Source organism: Lissotriton helveticus, chromosome 7, assembly GCF_964261635.1.
Source record: "Lissotriton helveticus chromosome 7, aLisHel1.1, whole genome shotgun sequence".
Classification (NCBI taxonomy): domain Eukaryota; kingdom Metazoa; phylum Chordata; class Amphibia; order Caudata; family Salamandridae; genus Lissotriton; species Lissotriton helveticus.
In genome coordinates, this window is record NC_136068.1 from 1,279,287,631 (window position 1) to 1,279,306,571 (window position 18,941).

The 18,941-nt window shown below is 44.1% G+C and overlaps 1 protein-coding gene across 4 annotated transcripts in view; it reads right to left on the minus strand.

The window, feature by feature from the left end:
* The window catches only part of NT5C (5', 3'-nucleotidase, cytosolic), a 531,233-nt gene that overhangs the window by 313,628 nt on the left and 198,664 nt on the right, over positions 1 to 18,941 (minus strand). For 3 of the 4 annotated variants that reach the window (XM_078654501.1, XM_078654499.1, XM_078654500.1), the window contains one exon: positions 16,538 to 16,598. In XM_078654501.1, the coding sequence (XP_078510627.1) occupies positions 16,538 to 16,598 (61 nt within the window). Of the gene's footprint in view, positions 1 to 13,857; positions 13,928 to 16,537; positions 16,599 to 18,941 lie in introns of those variants that run through there. The other variant, XM_078654502.1, reaches the window with a different exon arrangement.

Here is an 18,941-nt window from a genome sequence, read left to right on the forward strand (position 1 = left end):
TTCTATCAAGCCCTAAAGGCAAGGCACTGTATATTATTAAGCAGATCATGTACTTTAATATCTCCTAACATTAAAACCCCCATATTGTCGTTTATACAGTGGCAAGGTACTTAAAGGGATCAAATGAATCGTGTTGTGACATTAAACCCTCAGTGTGAACGCCTAAAGAGACCAAAGGAAGTCACAAAACCATCCGTTGGTCTCTTTAGGCGTTCACACTGTGAGTTGACCCTCTGATATTTTCTGTTGCTGTATATATTAGATTGGGGCATATCAGAGCTTGGTCATTAAATCCCCTTTTGACCCTCAAGAAATATTGTTTTATGTGACATTAAACCCAACTTAATGCCGAAGTCGAATTTAATGTCACCTTTAAGGAAAAGTAACTTTTAGAAAGTTGACAGTCTTGCCCAGTTAATCCTGTGGCCATTTATAGATGCTGCCCGCCACACAACCGTCTGCCCTCCCGGGAGTAGTGGTATGCCTTCCAGGCACCGGAACAGTACAGGCCTGCTGCAGTCAGAGGTGTTATCTCCCCCTCACCGGTTGGCCAAAAAGGCAAGCTTCAAAGGATAAGCTGCCTTTGATGGCCAAATGGCACCGACATTCGAGCGGAGCTGTCCCTTTGTTCAGGCAGAGAGGCTGGCGGCAGGAAGAGTAAGAGGAAACAAGTTGCCTAACCGTTTTTTTCTGTGGGGTGTAGCCCACAAGTAGCCACACACCTACAGTGGGCTACTAAGCTTCCCACACCAAGAGAAGGGTTCAGACATCTTGGGAGTGTGCATAATAGTGTACTCTGGGATAGCAAAGATGCCACACGTAGCCAGAAATTGTCATAAGGTGGCAGGGAACCCAGTAGCACATTGGCTAGCGACCGTTTCATCCCCTGAGGGCACTTTCAGAGCAATATTATGGGGCACTCCAGGCACCCAGAACCTCAGAACACATCTGAACTGGAGGACTGTAAAAGGATTGCCCTGCTGACCCCAGGACCTGGCAAGAGAGCTGCACCTGCTGCTCCTTTGCTAGCAAAGAGAGGACAGTGCCTGTGGTGCTTGGCTCATTAAAAAGTTGCCCCAGAGTCCCAGACAGACAAGGTGAAGCCCAAGAGTCAGTCAGCTGACTCCCTGTCCCAGCACCAGGGACATAAAACCTGAAGTAGCTCATTCTGGCCAGTCAGATGACACTTCCTTCGAATCACCGCTGATTGTCAACGCGAGCCAAGAAAACCCCTCCTCAGCACTCAAATGTTGCACCTGAGTCTGTCGGACCGGAGAGAGTTGTCTGAGTGCAGATTGATACCTAAAGACAGACACCAGCCTTCACCAAAGGAAATCGCTAGACTTACCTTGACTGGAGACCAGTAGGAACTGGTCTTCTGCTGGACCAAAGAGGACTTAGAGGGACATCAACTCCTGTGGCCCAAGTCACCTATCCTCAACCATGTACCGAGAAATAACCCCAGCAAGGGCCTTGTTAATCGTACAGCGCTCAAAGCATCTTTCAACATCCTCGGCAATCTGTAGCCTCAGCATCAGGACAACTCAGAACTAGACATGAGACTGCTTTGGTGACCAGGTTAACTGTCCAAATCAAAATAACATTTGACATGTCCATGTCAAAATAACATTAACATCAATAAATTCACACTACCAGCACCACTCTAGCTTTAGTATTAATAGATATAAATAGCTAAGTCTTGGGCATGTTTGCTGTGATTGGGTTCCCTACTTGACCTTTACGAATAGATGAGGCCGAGTATAGCCATTGGTTACCTAGAGCATGTAATATGGAGAGCGCTGACTGAGTTTGGAACATGCCCAGTGAAAGAAATGCCCTTTTCTTCCATTCAGCGCTTCCGCCGTTAGTGTACTCTGCACCGCGCATGCGCAGTGTATGTCTAATGAGTCCGTCGGAGTGTATTATGCACCGCACATGCGCGGTGAAGGTTGAGTGTTTGTAGAGTAGTCTGTGGAATCACGCGCATGCGCGTTGATTTCTGCACGAGAGCAGGCTGAGTCGCGGACGCCCTGCATTAACAGGACCCCGCGTTACCGACGAGCCCGCCATTCGATATAAAAATCACTCTGGGATTGAGCGTCGGTACCTCCGGACATTACTCCTGACGGCCCGGGGTACCGACGGATAGGTGAGTCCCAAAGGCAAGGAATCCATAGATGAGGAAGGTAAGCGCTGAAAGTAGTATGGGGGAATGGAATGCTTAACAGTAATTGCATTAATACCTTCCCTGATATCTGCTTTGAGATATCACTTACTTATATATACTAGACATCAGGATACCTCAATGAGGAGCTATGGAATACTAAGATGTGCAATGTATTTGAAATGGTTTTCATTATGGAGAGGACACCGTCCTCTTGTTAAGCAGAGATTCAATTCCTTTTAAAGATAGGTACCCCTTGAGGAATAGACCGGCGGGGCTGTACTGATCATTGGCCCTAGTCATGAGAGAGTTTAGTAAATTTAAGGCGTTCATAGTAGTGATGCAGGCATATCACTGACTGCGTGTTTTTGTCCTTATTTTAGAGCGGGCCCCCTTCCCTGAGTAATGAGCCAGGTAGAGGTGAGGGCTACACCCAATTGTTATGGGTAAGTGATAAACCAATTATGAGTATCACCACATAACATAAGAAATGCATAAGCGTTGCTTTACGCTAGTACAGTGTGGTTGAGAGTGAGTTCAGTTGAGGAGTAATTCTTTTGACATATACATGATGCTTGTTTTTTACAGGTTTCGGTTAATGTACCAGTAAAACCACCCAAGTTGGACATTACCGGTGGAGTATATGTACTGTATAATATAATTTTGCACTATTATAATTTACACCTTTGTAGCAGCAGCTGTATTTGTTTATAGCCTGGTCCTGAAGAATGCCCCGATACAGTTAGATCTTCGCGAGGGCAGAAACATGTCGACCTTTCATTTTGTTTGACGTCTTGAATATCTTGAGCGTCAACATCCTGCTTTTTAACAATGGCAAGGGGACTTGATAAATAAAGTTGTGATAAGTACTCCTTAGTCATTTTTAGAACACTTTTTTCCACTTTTATTTAGCGCTGCACTTTATTCACACTCTTTTGATCCTCTCACCTTTTCAAGTGAGTCTATGGATGTGAGCAAGCTCTTTGTGGGTTAACCAGTCATCCTATAGCCTTCCTATTAGTCAAGGTTTTTCCGATCAAACATTTAGATCGGTTTTCCTTGGTAGGATGGTACCTAAACCCAGATGATGAGACATCACTTTGGGTGATTGATGGGTCTTGGTATAAGGACATCTTGCTCCCACTCCAACAAACTGGTACCCTAGTTTTTGCTTCATTCGGCTGACTCACTTCTCTCTCACTCTGTCTGTGTAGACCCAGGGTGTTCTGTATTGAGTATATTTGTAAATAGGGGATATTCACCCTGCAGGTCTGTAAAACATCCCTTAGACCCCCCAGTATTGTTGTCGTGATTAGATAACTGTCCAAATCCCCTCTGACCATCCCCCTGTCAAAATTGGTCACCCAGTCTGGGCCAGAGTAGTCAAACACAACTCCCTAAAACTTTTAGGACGTTTCCAAACTTTACGGTTACCAGTGCTTGTTTGCGCTTTTGACTAAAAAGCTGACATTTACATTTTACATAAATACCTTCATCTCCAGAACCCTCCGGTGTAGTTGGCTCATTTGCTGTCTAAAAATTCATACAAATATAATATATATTTATAAATTGCCATCGGATTTCTCTAGTTTTGCGTGACTTTCTTATTCTGCTGTTTGGTGAATCTAAATGCTTTACACTAGTTCCTTTGGTTAAGCCTAGCTGCTTGAAGCCTCAGTTATCAAGGGTTGAGTCAGCGGTTTTACAAAAGAGCCTAACTGGACCCAAGACTGTTTTTTGAGAGTATTATGTGGTGAGGTTGTACAACCCCACCATATAATATACCACAATCCTCACAGTTAGGAATATTGCAACGCCTGCTTTTAGACTAGGCATCATGTTTGATTTGTTACTTTTGTTTCTTTGTACACAATGTCACTGAAATTCTGCGCTTTAAAATGTAATTCTCTATCAATTAATCCTATGTACACCTGAGACAAAGTGAACCTAAACTGATATGCCAACAATATGTTGTCATTGATTACTTATACGAAAAATCGATAAAAAAATGTTAAAAATAGAAATGCCCCACAATAATTAGAAATGAATAGTTATGTGTTACTTTTTAATTTCCTCTCCAACTTAAGTGAACAATGGTAAGCAATATATTCCGCTTTTATAAGGACAGTGCGCCAGATTACAAGTGGCTCGTTATATCGCGATCTCTGCTAACACACCTGTTTGCCCAGGGATCGCAATTATACGTGATACGAATTTTATTACACCCAGGAATGACTGGGTGTAAAAATGTTTGCAGCTTTCATTAAAATTTGGCAGGTTAACCAGCCATAATTTAACAACACTGCCATATTCACCAAAATCCACATTTTATTTCCCAAAATGTTGTATTTTTTCGGGGTGATAATTATCGCATCAGACACTGGCCACTCGTTATCATTGTGGATGACTTGCCTTTTTAGGTCTCGCCTGCTTCAGCATACGCTAGCGCACGTGATCTCCCTTGTGATATTTTGTGTTGAGCAATGGGTTCGGTGCCTGGCCACTGCTTACCATTCTTTGGCATCATTGTCCCTCTTCTTTGCTGCCTTCTAATAGGGCAGCCCTTGCCAGGTGTCACTTCATTTTCTTTTTGTGGCACAAGGACTACGCACATATTGGCTTCATTTTATTAGTGTCCTTCCGCTGTCGGTCCACTGCTTGCGCTGTGATACAAGTACTTTGATTTATCCCTCCTACTCTCGGTCTGTTTTGCTTGCATGCTTCCCACCCTCCGTCCGTGTCTAACACTATGCTGTTTTGCTTTCATAACTGTATGTTTTGCTTTTATTCCTCCCTCCCCTTGTACATTTTGCTTTTATACCTCCTTCCCACCCTTTGTCCGTTTAGCTTTAATCCAGTGCTCCCGCCTACCCCCAGCCCCAATTTCTTACCCTCACCTGCCAGCGCCATTTATTTTACCCCCTCCCATCCCCTCCTAGTTCAGTTTCATTCCCCCCGCCCACTGTTTCTCCCTCTCACACACCAACAGACAGAAGGGGAAAAAAAGCATTATGACTGAGATAGCGCTGGGCACATCATAGAACCTTTGTTTACCGTCCTGCTCTCCACCAATCACCCACCCTCCCATTCTCCACTCACACACCATTGCCAAAGCCAATTGCTCGTGCATAGGCGAGCCCAATTGCCTTTACCAATGCGTGTTTCAGTAGCTGAAGGGTCTTTGGTAGGATGGTGAAGGGGGAGAGGGTTAGGAGACATTAATTGGCTCCACAAATCCCACGAGTCTGATGAAAATGTAGCATGGCTTGGCACTCGAGAGAATTTACACTTTAAGTTGAAACTACTATGTATCAACGTACAATCTGTAGAGCTCCAGAGGGCTTGTCTCTTAGTTCAATGAATCTGCTCGAGGCCAAAATAATGCAAGGTACCCCAAGAATACAGACGTTCACTGCTAATAGTGAGAATAACACCCAGTTCTGCCATGCCAATCGAACAATTTGATCAGTCATCCTTAGTCAATACTTCCTACTTCTGCTCATAGCCTGGCTAAGACCATATCATTTATTCTTGAAAAGGCATCTTTTTTAGTTTCCTGCGTACAGTAACTCTAGAATGCACTCTTAAATTAATCAGCATACTCACCTCTGAGATCAGTGAGGACTCTTTATTTTATTTTTATTTTTTAAAAAAATCTTTTATTAATTTTCTCTTATTCAATTTAAGCATACAATTGTATATGTATTACACACATTAAAGAAGATGCTGGTGTGATCCTGTATACATGAGGTCAGACACTTACATCATATAATCACAGCAATATATACAGCTCTAGCATGCGTATTTGTGCACATTTATGCAATATTGTTTTCTCCCTTTACACACCTATATTGTTATCTCTAGTGGCATAACAGTATTTGCATAGTATTAGCACATCGCCCTATCAATTGCTGTCAATCTTCAACAGTGAGGACTCTTTATAGCTACGAAAAACACAACCACTATCACAGCATTACAAGACCGGAGGCTATCATTAAGCATTAACCTTTTTAATGACACTCCTGCAGCAGTTTAAAGAATCATATAACATCAAAATAAAGTCAGTAATCCAGAATCAGAACTTCCCCAACACATAAATATACCCCCTTTAGAATTTCTTTCCTCTTCAAAATGCTGCTACTGGATGAGAAAAGTAGCGGTTTTCAATTAATGTTTGAGAATATTTGGAAGGTCATGTATAGGTTAGGAGTTAATTGACATGTTTGGTTATTACGTTATATAAAACATGATTTTGGACTGGGATTGGTTTGTTAATCTTGGTGTAAATTTTAAATAGGTCAAGATTTGCTCATTTTTCCAACCAGCAACAACCATTTAAAAAAGATACTTTTATTTTCAATTCATATCTGTTAAAGTGAAGCATTTGAATCCTGTGTTCCAAAGTGCACCTGAGGCGCGTGCCGAAGGTCGTTCGTGGCTTGCTGCTCTTCAAAGCAGAGACTCTTGCTTTGAAGCTGCAGTAGAGTGGTACGCGAGGAGAGTTGAGAAAGCGGTCGGAGGCTTGAGGCTTTTGATGACTTTTGTTATCCAAATAAGTCAGAGCCGTACACATCGGGCTTGCAACAACGTCAAAATAAAAGGTTTTTATTCTCGTGCAAATTCACGCAAGATGTGTCTGCCATCTTCCACTGGGCTTCACAAAGCCATTATATAGAACATGAGAACGCGTGTACCTGTACAAATCTACTGACAGATGGCCCACTTTCAGATAGTGAACAGATGAACAGTATTGAAGCGGTTAGCTATCTTGGAGCATAATTAAGAAAATGTATGCAGTTAACATAAATATTACTACAATATGACAACAGAAAAGGATAAGAATGAGGAAGAGTTCTCTGAGTGGAATTTGCACCAAGAAACATTATAAAATTAATTCGAAAAGAAATGAAGGCTACAGTAAAAGAGGTCATTGAATCTGTAATGGATAAAAGGAAGAGGGGTCAGGATTCAGATAATGATGTTTGGCCAGTTTCAGATGGGGAGACAGGTTTAAGTAAGATAAAGGGGAAAGGAAAGAAAAAGACACAAGAATGACACAATAGCCAGAAAGAGAACGTTGGTCTTAGTACCAGTATAATAAAGAGTGTCCATAGCGGCACACAGAGAGGTGTCCATAGCGCCACTCAAAGGTGTCCGATGCAGCACACAAGATATGATTAATGACAATACAGAGATTAAGTTTATAGATAATGAACAGTTGAGTCGAGAAGATCAGAGTATAGCTGAATATGTGCTGGATTTACAGCAGGATGATGATTTACGTGAGAATTTATTTGGTGAGGAAGTATTACCTTCCACTTCTAAGGACGACATAATCCTCTAGGAGAAGAGATGTTTTTTCCATACAATATAAGGCACCCTAGAAGTGCAGACTGGTGGCCTTTAGAACAAGTGGGGAAATTTAATAAACAAATTGATAAGGAAGCCGTTGGAGGAGGTTAGAAGTGTTTTACAAGCTGAATGCTCAAGACCTGCTATAGAGGATAACGTCTGTTTCACACCAAATCTCATTCCTGAATTGATGACGTATCTATTCAAAATGAGAACAGACCCTAGGAAGAGGCTGGAAAGATCTTGAAAGCAGTGTCAGGATAAACTCCAAGACACATAAGGACCACTGGCACGAATTATGGACATGGCGGAAGAGGCATATCTAAAAGAAATTCCAGTTGTTTTGGATCTATTGAGGGGATGGCGTCAAAGGGCTCTAAACTTTTTAGGAAATGCTAATGTAGGCCTGAACGCAGAGAGAAGGAAGGCAGTGCTGATGAAATCAATCCCAAATTAGTAGATATGGCATAAAAGGAGGCAAGTGAGAACCCTAAGAGATCAAGGGCCCGATGTAGGTCGCCAATTACCGGTCGGTAACGGCCGATTTCGGCCGTTACCGACCGGTATTTGGGATTTGACATGTAGGTAGGCATAATTTACAGAATCGATATATTTACCGATTCGGTAATATACAGAATCGGTAAATTTACCGAATCGGTAAATACAGATGTAGGTGGCACTGAAAACAGTGCCACAGGCCATTACCGATTCGTTATTTACCATGTAATACTATTACATGGTAAATAACGAATTCCAGTGTACATGCACATCTGTGCATGTACACCTGTGCCATGTGGCACACATACATGCCCTAAGGGCATGTATGTGTGTCACATGGCACACAAGCCAGAAACAGGGGTGCAACAGGGTGTCAAAGTGACACCCTGTCCCCCTTGGCAATTCGGTATTTTTACCGATTCGGTAATTAGCGAATCGGTATTTGCCATTGATTCCTATGGGCTTCAAGGCCCATAGGAATCAATGGCAAATACCGATTCGGTACTTACCGAATCGGTAAATACCGAATCATACCGATTCTGTATTTTTTACCGAATTTTTTCCTACATATGATTTACCGATTCATGAATACCGAATCGGTAAAATTCGGTATTTATGAATCGGTAAATCACATTTACCTACATCTAGGCCCAAGTTTTGGAGAAGATATGATTAAAAGTCTTAGCAAATATGTTTCTCTTTTACTGCCTTTGTCAAGGCTCAAAACAATATGAAAAAAGTGTTTTGCAGTAATGTTTTTGGAAGGGCTGGTCTAAGGGGACTTTTTACTGGCCAGGGATGTCAGAGGTCGCAAAACAATTTCAGGCAAAGAGGAGGAGGAATAGATTTCCAGTCAGGAACAACCTTTTATAAACATAGGGCAAGGTTTTCAAAACCTAGAGGAGCACGAGGACAAGGTCAGGAAGGTGCAGGAATTCAAGGTAAATATGGTGACTTCTATAGGTTCTTTCCAAAGAAATGTAATGTAATGTAATGTTGTACTTGTAAAGCGCACTGTTGCTAGCCGGCGTCCTAGCGCTGTATACCGCTGGGGAACCCGTCCTGGCTTTCCCTGTGGGATGGTCCCTGCTAGGGAATCCCCAAGGTGGAGCCAGGCATGCCTGGCGTTGATGGGGCCGTTGTGGAGATTAGGCAAGCTAATGCCCAGAGTTGCCAAGTGGGACCCCTGGTTAGAGTAGGCACCGAGGCAAGAATTATCAAGTCCGCTGACCCTGGTCCACAACCCTGCCGCGTCGGGAATCAAACCCTGGTCCCGGGCTGACTTCTGCTTCTGGGTCTGCCGCCTCTAACCAGTGAGCCACACCACTCCAAGTAGATGGTCATTTGAAACATTTTACACAAGTGTGGAAAAATAGAACTCTAGATCCATGGGTTATAGAAACGATTCAGGGCTTCAAAATAGAATTTACAGAAGTACCTCATCAGATACGAGAGCCAAAAGAATTGACTTTCGGCAAAGTATAGCAGTGGAAGAGTTAATTTCATTGTTAAACAAGCATTAAAAATGCAATAGGTCTCGCATTTAATTAAGTTAAAGCCATTTGCTTTGCTAATGGTATTGATTAGTAATTCAAATGGCTTAAACTTAATGAAAGGCGAGACCTATTGCATTTTTAATGCTTGTTTTCCTCTGTCGCTTCAGCCCAAGCCTCCCAGGAGAGGGGATCCTCCCTCTGAGCTGCCTTGAAGTTCCTGTTGGATTCCTATAGAACAGGGGTACTCAAAGTACGGCCCGCGGGCCAGTAGCGGCCCGTCAAGCCTTCAGTGGCGGCCCACGGAGCTTGAGACATCGCACCTGTGTGGTTTTTTTTTAACTTCAGCAAACACCTCGGGGAGCAGCAGTGCGAGTCAAAGACACTGCTCTGTGGGGGCCCGGGCGATTCCAGCCACAGTCAAGAGTGGAGCTGCAGGGGCGCTAAGAGGTGAACAAAGCCTCATTAACAAACAAATGGTCGTTTAAAGACCTGTTAAGTACTGGGGTGCCCTGGAGGCTGTGGCTGCACAGGGGAGAGGGGGTGGGAGGGGGGAGGACAGCAGGAACTGAGAGCTGGGTGAGGTGGGAGGACAGAGCAGGGAGTGAGAGCCCGGGTGAGGGAGTTGGAGGGCAGAGCAGGGAGTGAGAGCTGGGTGAGGTGGGAGGGCAGAGCAGGGAGTGAGAGCGTGGGTGAGGGAGGTGGAGGGCAGAGCAGGGAGTGAGAGCCCGGGTGAGGGAGGTGGAGGGCAGAGCAGGGAGTGAGAGCCCGGGTGAGGGAGGTGGAGGGCAGAGCAGGGAATGAGAGCTGGGTGAGGGAGGTGGAGGGCAGAGCAGGGAGTGAGAGCCGGGTGAGGGAGGTGGAGGGCAGCAGGGAGTGAGAGCCTGGCTGAGGGAGGTGGAGGGCAGCAGGGAGTGAGAGCCCGGGTGAGGGAGGTGGAGGGCAGAGCAGGGAGTGAGAGCCCGGGTGAGGGAGGTGGAGGGCAGAGCAGGGAGTGAGAGCCCGGGTGAGGGAGGTGGAGGGCACAGCAGGGAGTGAGAGCCCGGGTGAGGAAGGTGGAGGGCAGAGCAGGGAGTGAGAGCCTGGGTGAGGGAGGTGGAGGGCAGAGCAGGGAGTGTGAGCCTGGGTGAGGGAGGTGGAGGGCAGAGCAGGGAGTGTGAGCCTGGGTGAGGGAGGTGGAGGGCAGCAGGGAGTGAGAGTCAGGTGAGGGAGGTGGAGGGCAGAGCAGGGAGTGAGAGCCCGGGTGAGGGAGGTGAAGGGCTGAGCAGGGAGTGAGAGCCCGGTGAGGGGGGTGGGAGGGCAGAGCAGGGAGTGAGAGCCGGGTGAGGTGGGAGGGCAGAGCAGGGAGGGAGAGCCCTGTGAGGTGGGAGGGCAATGCAGGGAGTGAGAGCCCGGGTGAGGGAGGTGGAGGGCAGTAGGGAGTCAGAGCCTGGGTTAGGGAGGTGGGAGGGCAGCAGGGAGTGAGAGCCGGGTGAGGTGACAGAGGGCAGCAGGGAGTTAGAGCCGGGTGAGGTGGGAGGGCAGCAGGGAGTGAGAGCTGGGTGAGGTGAGACAGATAGAGACAGAGACAGATAAAGACATATAGAGACAGATAGAGGCAGAGACAGACAGCGATAGAGACAGACAGAGAGAGAGACAGACAGAGAGATAGACAGACAGAGTTTGCTGCTTTGTACAAGGAAAGAAGTAGATGAATTGTAAATTATAAGAAAATGTGGTCATAAGTGAGCAAATACTGCAAGGCCCCTGGCTTTACAACCACTTTAGACCGCGCCTGGCCCTTCTGTCTGCCACAACTGTGAAAACAATAAACATCTGAGAGTTTTTCACTGATCAACTCACACGATCTCTTCTCGCTCGCCCCACGTGAATATTTTGTCAGAAATTCGGGAAGAATAATTGATTTCTTAAGAGCGCGGGGCTTATTTCTGTTTTTGTAAAAAAGTTTTCCCTGGCACTATTTACGCTGTACAAGCAACTTGGTTGGGTTTGCTTGTGTATAACTTATATTTTCTCTTCTTTGTAGCATTGTAATACAGTTGGCTTTAAAAAAAAGTTCAGGTGACAAAATTCTTCCAGTGAAACTTGTAATCCCCTAGATTTTCAGACCACTAGTTTGCCGCTCCTGGCATTATTGTTCAGTTGGTGGAGTTGGACAAAAGTTAGACACACTTGGATGCGTATAGATGTGATTTATTGAAGTCGTTTAAAATATCAGAATAAGCAAACTGAGCATATGTAATAATAGCTCACTTACTACGTCGGACTTTTAGATGCACTGCAAAGTTTTTTTTACACAGCCTCTAAAAAATGTAATGGTATGTAAAAAGAAGCTTTAAAGGGTAATGTTTATAAATCAAACCATCATGCATATCCATTTCACGCAGAATGCATATAAACGCGCGAGTGTGTAAATATACAGCTATAAAGAAATGTAAAAAGCACATTTTGCCGCTTTTACTTTTGTATTTCCAAGGTTGAATGAAATGCAACGAGGGCGTATTAAATATATGAACTCTGGTAGGAATGTGCTACATTATTCCATCTGGCTCGGCATTTGTAAAGTTTTAAGTGGGTGAGCTAAACTTTAAGAGCGGTGGTAAAAGTACCAAAAAATGGTAGCGCTCGTGTGATCCCCGTGGATACTTTGTGTGTTTGCCTGACCGAATACACTATAATTCGACTTGGCATTACAAAATTGCACGGTAATAAAGTATTTTTTTAAACTCTTGAGATAAGTGTCTCGTTCACGAACCATCGCGTGTTAACATTCCAAATGGCAATAGAATTAATAAAAAAAAAAAAAGCATTTACAGATGGACCCTCCAACCATCCAATGCGTGCTTTGCAGCAGCTTCCAGGGGACGTAAGCCCAGAAGGTCCTGGACGGTGGTCGAGATGTCGCATAAGTAAAAACATTGAAGCCACGCCCCCAATGACATCAGACGAACAGTTACGCCAAAAAAACAAGCCCTCTTAAAATCAACTCTGACACTACTTGGCATTTTGCGCAAGGTTTCCTAAACATCGAGCTGTTGCACCGAGATCATGCCCTTAAAATAAAACTGTGGAGATGTTCGTCTAAAAAAGGGGGATGGGGTGGTGGTGGGTGTGTTGAGGAAAGGGAAAAGGAGATGTGAGGGAGGGAGGGAAGGAAGGAGGCGATAGGGAGAGGCACAGGGGAAGGAGCGCAGATTATTAAAGAGAAGGGCTGTGGGAAGATAGCGAGCAGAGGGGAGGGGCGAGGGGGCCAAGGGGAGAAGTTTAGTATCAAAACAAGTCCTTGGAAGCAGAGGCGCCTCCTCGGTGCTCCAAGACTTCTATGGACCTCGAGCAAAGTTTGGGCTGCAAAGCAGACGTGCGGATCGAGAGCGGCTTCGGGGCCCCGGTGGCGAGTTGGTGACGTTTCTGATGATGGACACCCTCTATGTATCTCTCCAGAGGCTGCGCCGGGACGCGCAGAGCAGATCTGCCTGGAAGGTAAGCCCTGGGTACCATCTGGAGGAGCGCGTGTGCTGCGAGGGGCTCTTGCAGGAACTCCGGGGGCAGGCTTTCCCAGAAGCCCTCTAAAGCGGGGAGAATATATGTACATTTATTGCCAGCTAAGGGCAAGACATGGCCTTGGGCCAGAGCCTATCTACTTTGACGGGGGTGCTGGATACACGGAGGATTTGGGGATGCAATATTGTTGACAGAAGTTACAAAAGCAACGCCTCCGTATCCTGCGGAACGCCGCACCCTTCACTCGGTGCACTGTGTGATCTTGGCTACTGGCAAGAAGAAAAAACAATGTGGGGATTTCCGCAGAATGACTGCAACTGTTGTATGGACGCCTGCGTGCGTGCGTGCGTGTGTGTGTGTGTGTGTGTGTGTGCCTGCCTGCCTGCCTGCGTGCGTGCGTGTGTGTTTGTGTGAGTGTGGCTGTGGCTGTGTGCGCGCGCGACTGCATGGCGAGGCAGGGCCCAGGGATGTGCACGGCGCCGTGCGCGCCCTCGATGATAAATCTGAGACAGCGAGGCTCGTGCGCCAAAGCTGTCTCACATTCCCCCAAACACGCCGGCAACAGGTCCACGCTACGCTCGACCTAAAAAAGGAGTATTTGTAAAAGTAGAAAAAAAAATGTTTTGTAAGTACAATTTTTCTAGTGGATGAAAAGGACAAAGTTTGGAGGCCTGTAATACATCTAAGGGATTTGAATAGGTATTTGGTGTATAGGCAAGAGATATGCTCTTGGAAGGACAATTTGTTAGTAAAATTAGATCTCAAGGGTGCATATTTTACAATTCCAATGGAGAAGGAGAGTCAGTCTTATCTTCAATTCCGAAGGCAGAAACAACTTTTCCAATTTCAATGTCTTCCCTTTGGTCTTGCTTCTGCACTATTAAGTTTCTCCAAGGTAATAAGGGCAGTAGCGTTGTATCTAAAGGAAAGAGGAATTTGCATGATTATTTATCTAGAGGACATGCTGGTGATGTCTCAATGCGTGGATCAACATCAGAGCGACTTGGCGTTAGTGAAGAGTTTATTGGAAAACATGGATTCATTGTGAACAAGGAGATATCAGTTTTGATCCTAGCACAAACTTTGGAGTTTCTGGGATTTAACATAAATACCATGAATGTAATGCTTTATTTATCAGGAAGAAAAATAAACAGAATAAAGAAAAATAATCAGCATGGTTTGAGAAAGGAGTGTTTGACTTTGAGAGATTTAGCAAGATTAATAGGATTATTATCATTGCCAATGCAGGCAGGTGTTTCCAGCCCTATTACATTTCCGAGCACTTCAGAGAGTGAAAGCAGAGACTTTGCGAGGAGGATTATGGTATGGCGACAAATAATCTTTAGATCAGGAAGGAAAGATGAAGTTATGTTGGTGGTTGTAGAATCTGAAGGCTTGGAATAAGCAAGCCATTTTTGGATGCTCTACGAATTATGTTTTGGAGACGGATGCAAGTTTGTCAGGTTGGGGTGCACAGTTGGAGCAACAGTACACTTGTGGTCTGTGGTCAAGTGTATAGAGGAAACAACACATAAATTGTTTAGAGTTGGCAGTAGCTTTATATGTGTTCAAGAGTTTCAAAAGCTTATTGAAAGAAAGTGCAGTGCTATTAAAGTTGGAAACTGTTTTGTCAGTGGCTTACATAAATCGATTAGGGGAAGCAGGTGCCGTTGTTTATCGAATTTGGTCAAGGAACATTGGATTTTATGTTTGCAGCACAAGATAAGTTTGAAAGCAGAGTATTTACCTGGGAAGGAGAATGTAACTGCAGTTTGGAATTTAAGATTCTTGAGGGATTTCAGCGACTGGAGGTTGGATCCAGCTTGTTTCAGAAAAGTAGACTGGTATTGAGTCCCTTACGAGTAGATCTGTTTGCATGCAGATTGATAGAAGCTTATGCGTTTCCCATCTTTTGCAATGATTCAGAGAGTTTTGCAGAAAGTTTGGAGAGAGAAGTGTCAGTTTGTGTTGGTGACTCCGTTTTGGGTTTCTCAGGCATAGTTTCCAATGGTAATAGAGTTGATCTGCGAGATACCTTTTTGATTCCAGCAAGAGAAGGGCTTCTGAGCAAAGGAGATGGAGAAGAAAATCCTTTGGTCAGGTTGAAGGTAACTGAGCCTTCTTATCCAGAGGATATCAGGAGGTCTTCTAGTTTCTCAGTGCTTTCGAGAAAGGCTTTTGAGTTGCTCGAAGAGTTGTGGGCACCAGGAACGAGGCATAGGTACAGAGGCATTTGGAGAGCGTGTGTACATTGGTGCATGGAAAGGAATATGGATTTTGTGGAAGCTCCTATAGTGGATGTAGTTATTTTTCTGGTAGAGCAGTATGAGAAGGGACTTAGTTACAGAATTTTGAATTGTTATAGGTCTGCAATTAAAGCAGGTCACAGTAAGGTAGATGGGAAGTATGTAGGAAGTCATGTTTTGGCTATGCAGAATATTGAAAAGTATTAAATTAAAAAATCCACCTTTACCAAAATATAATGTGTTGTGGTAAATTAGTTTAGTGTTATCTTTATTGATTTCCGGGCCAAGTAGTACATTTTTGGACTTGAAGAGACTTTCAATGGAATTAACTTCATTACTGTGCTTGATTTCATGCCGCAGAGTATCAGATGTGAAGGCCTTGGAGGTAAGTGATAGGTTTTATGGTCCAGTTGAAGTTATGTTTTAAATAAGGAAAATAACTAAAACTATGTCAGAGACAGTATTTTATTCAAAATTTGAAAAGTTCAAGACACTTTGTGTGGTAAGTTGTTTACAAGAGTATGAGTTTAGAATGAAGGAATTTAGATCAGACGGGGTAAGTCAATTGTTGATTTATTTTGCCAAACTGTTTTGCGCGGTGAGTTCTGCAACTATTGCAAGATGGGTCAAGTGGACAAAGGATCAAGCAGGATTTGATTTGCAAAGTTTTAAGACACATTTAACGAGGGGTGCGATGGCTAGTAAAGCTTTTTGGATTGGTGAACGACTGGAAGAAATTATTAAAACTGCTGCCTAGTCGAACACTAATGTTTTTTCACAGCATATGGCTAATGTTAGCCTCCGGTCTTGTAATGAAATAGCGATTCTCCATTTGAAATGAAAAAGAGAATCTAGATTTCATTAAAGATAAGGAGGCTAGCATTACCCCACACTCCGCGCCCTTGAGGTAAAAACATATTTTAATTTAAAAAACACCAATAAATGTGGCAAATTAACAAGACAAGTGTTTATACATATTTTAATACGTTGAGTTGATTGCAAGATTTGTAAATTAACTGATCATTTATTTGTTATAGAAAATCATCAATAACACAGCATTACTATTGAAGGAAGTTTAGATAAGTGGAAGAAAAAGACGTCAGTTTATGGTTGAGCATTCGGGAAGTTCTAATCCTAGATTGTTAACTTTATTGTGATTTTATATGATTCTTTCAACTGCTGCAGGAGTGGCCTTAAAAAGGTTAATACATAATACTAGCCTCTATGTCTTTAATGAAATCTAGATTCTCTTCTCATTTCAAAAGGAGAAGCACCATTCTCACCTTTTCCGGGAGACAGTTGTCAAACTTCCGCAGAGACACCGTGCATATAAATACTTCGGTGCTGAAAAAAGAAGAACAAAACATGTTAAGTTATGCAGAGTTAATAAGTGCTGAACATGTCCCTAAACTTAGCTTCATGGGATTGTTCCACTAGGAGCCTCACTCAACTCATCCTTTTCTTATTGCTACCATTCCACTGTCTGGTGTTATGTGAAGAGTTAGTATTGCCTAAACGAATTGTAACCCATGCGGTCTTCAAGCACATTGAAGCAAGGCAAATGACCATGCAAGATTAGATGGCCACCCAGAATGTCATAAGTACGAGATACCAAATTGCTCTACCAAGCAGTTAATGATGACCTGGTTCAAGGAACGTAAAGAGAGTTGATGGGCAGCCAAGGAGCATGTTACCTGTGGTGGCTCTGTGCCTGCAGTGGGCAAGTATGAAACAGCACAAAACATAACCTAAGTATTGAGTCTTTTTCATGTAGAAACTTAGTGGCTTGTTCACAAACTAAATTTTGTAGTATATGGAGTAGTCCTACTCACACAGTACAAAATGATATCCACAAAACTACAGACAGATACTTCTGCCTCTCCTATCTTTTTTGTATGTAGGGCAGTCCACCAAAGTGGCGGAGATCTCCGCACTTATAAGCCTATGTTTTAGGCATAAATGTGGGAAGAACAAAGTGAGGTGGCTAGAAAATGGGGAATTTTTATTACAAAATGGAGAAGGGTTATGGAAAAGTAAGGAGGGATTCAACGAGGGGCAGACTTTTTAAAAAAACAGGCCACTAAAGAGTAAGCCTATTGCTATGCACAAATTACTCTTCTAAAGTTACTACAGCCCTAAATGTGAGAAAACAGTAGTAAATGTACTCCATCCAGTATCGGGGTATGTCTAGCACTGCTCATGGCCATTCACAGGTAATATAACACACTCCCATAGAAAATAATAGAGCCAGGGAACTTGAAACAACACAAAAACAATCACGGGAGAAGCGTGTCCAAGGGAAAAATTATAGAGACCAGCGAGTGCTAATTCTCCCAAACATTTACTGCAAAAACTTATAAAGTACTCAGGTCTAATATGTTGTAAGAGAACAATATATACAACAGAAGCCAAAGTAAGTAGACACTAGTGAAAAAAGTCCTATTAATTAGGACGTAATCCCATCACCCACCAAGGTGGCATGCTTCATCGTCTGGGATTCTCCTCTTGGCGGGGACACCTAGCTCCCCCAACGGCTACAACCCCCTCACTGTGAGGGAGGAGCTCTGATGTTTTTGAGTCCTATACTGAAAACGATATACTAAAATCCATCAGAAAAGCTTTATTGGCTCACTCTGTGTGTCAGGATTAAAAACAGTATTCAATTATCAAGGAGAGAGAGAGGACTAGATAGCTAGTCCGTATCCCCAGGTTTATTATATGTAATCAAAAAGAGGACTAGCCTATTTGTAAATGGTACAGGACTCAGGACTGTATGAGGAACGGGGGAAAACTATTAAGTTTTTTTATGAAGCCCTCACCCACCAACCTAGTTGGTGGCATGCTTCATCATTGGGCCCACCCAGTGACACCGAATGTGTCCCGCGTGTGCTTCTATGCCTGTGTTACAGCGGAGCTGGTGTTTTGCTGAGCGTGCAGTGTGGGTGACGTGAAAGTGACAATTTAAAAGCTATGCAGTGGTCCCAGTTCCCGAGGGGGTAATTTTAATATCTGGGCCTCAGTTAGCGTTAAAAACAAGGCATATGGACGTTAGTGGAGTGAGTATTAGGAACTCCAACATCCGGGGTGTGGTCTACATGTTTCAGCCAGGCCTTTCTTTAAAACTGGCTTTCCTCAGGACTGAAAGTTATGTGAAGGTGCGATCTATACTTTAGGTGAGTATGTGATCAAAAATGTGAAGCACGCGCTAAGGTGCTGTACGTGTGGGAGGGGGATTCCCTCTCCAAGCATTACTGGACATACAACATGTATTGTGGAAAATGATTATTTATCATACAGGTATGTCCCATCATACACCCTCTTCCGTCACGTCCCCGAGCCCATCATGCCAAAACACGAGCACACGAGAACACGAGCACCCGAGAAAAACGAGCACGAACCGATCACGCGCTGATCATGCGCCTCATGTAGTTACACACGCGCTCTCCTTCCCCAAAAAGAAGTCAAACGCTCATCCTTATGGTCAAAGCGACTCCGAGAACCAACTGCCTCACTCAAACCGTGCATTACTGTGGTTAAGCCGATGCCGAGAACAAGACCCCCCCCATCTGTAACCATTTCCCTACAATCGGGCCAATTCCGAGAAATAGGCCCCATTCTGTTAAACCCCGATAACCAATTCCGAGAGGAAGAGCCCCCGAATGCTGAAACATGACAAACAGACATCCT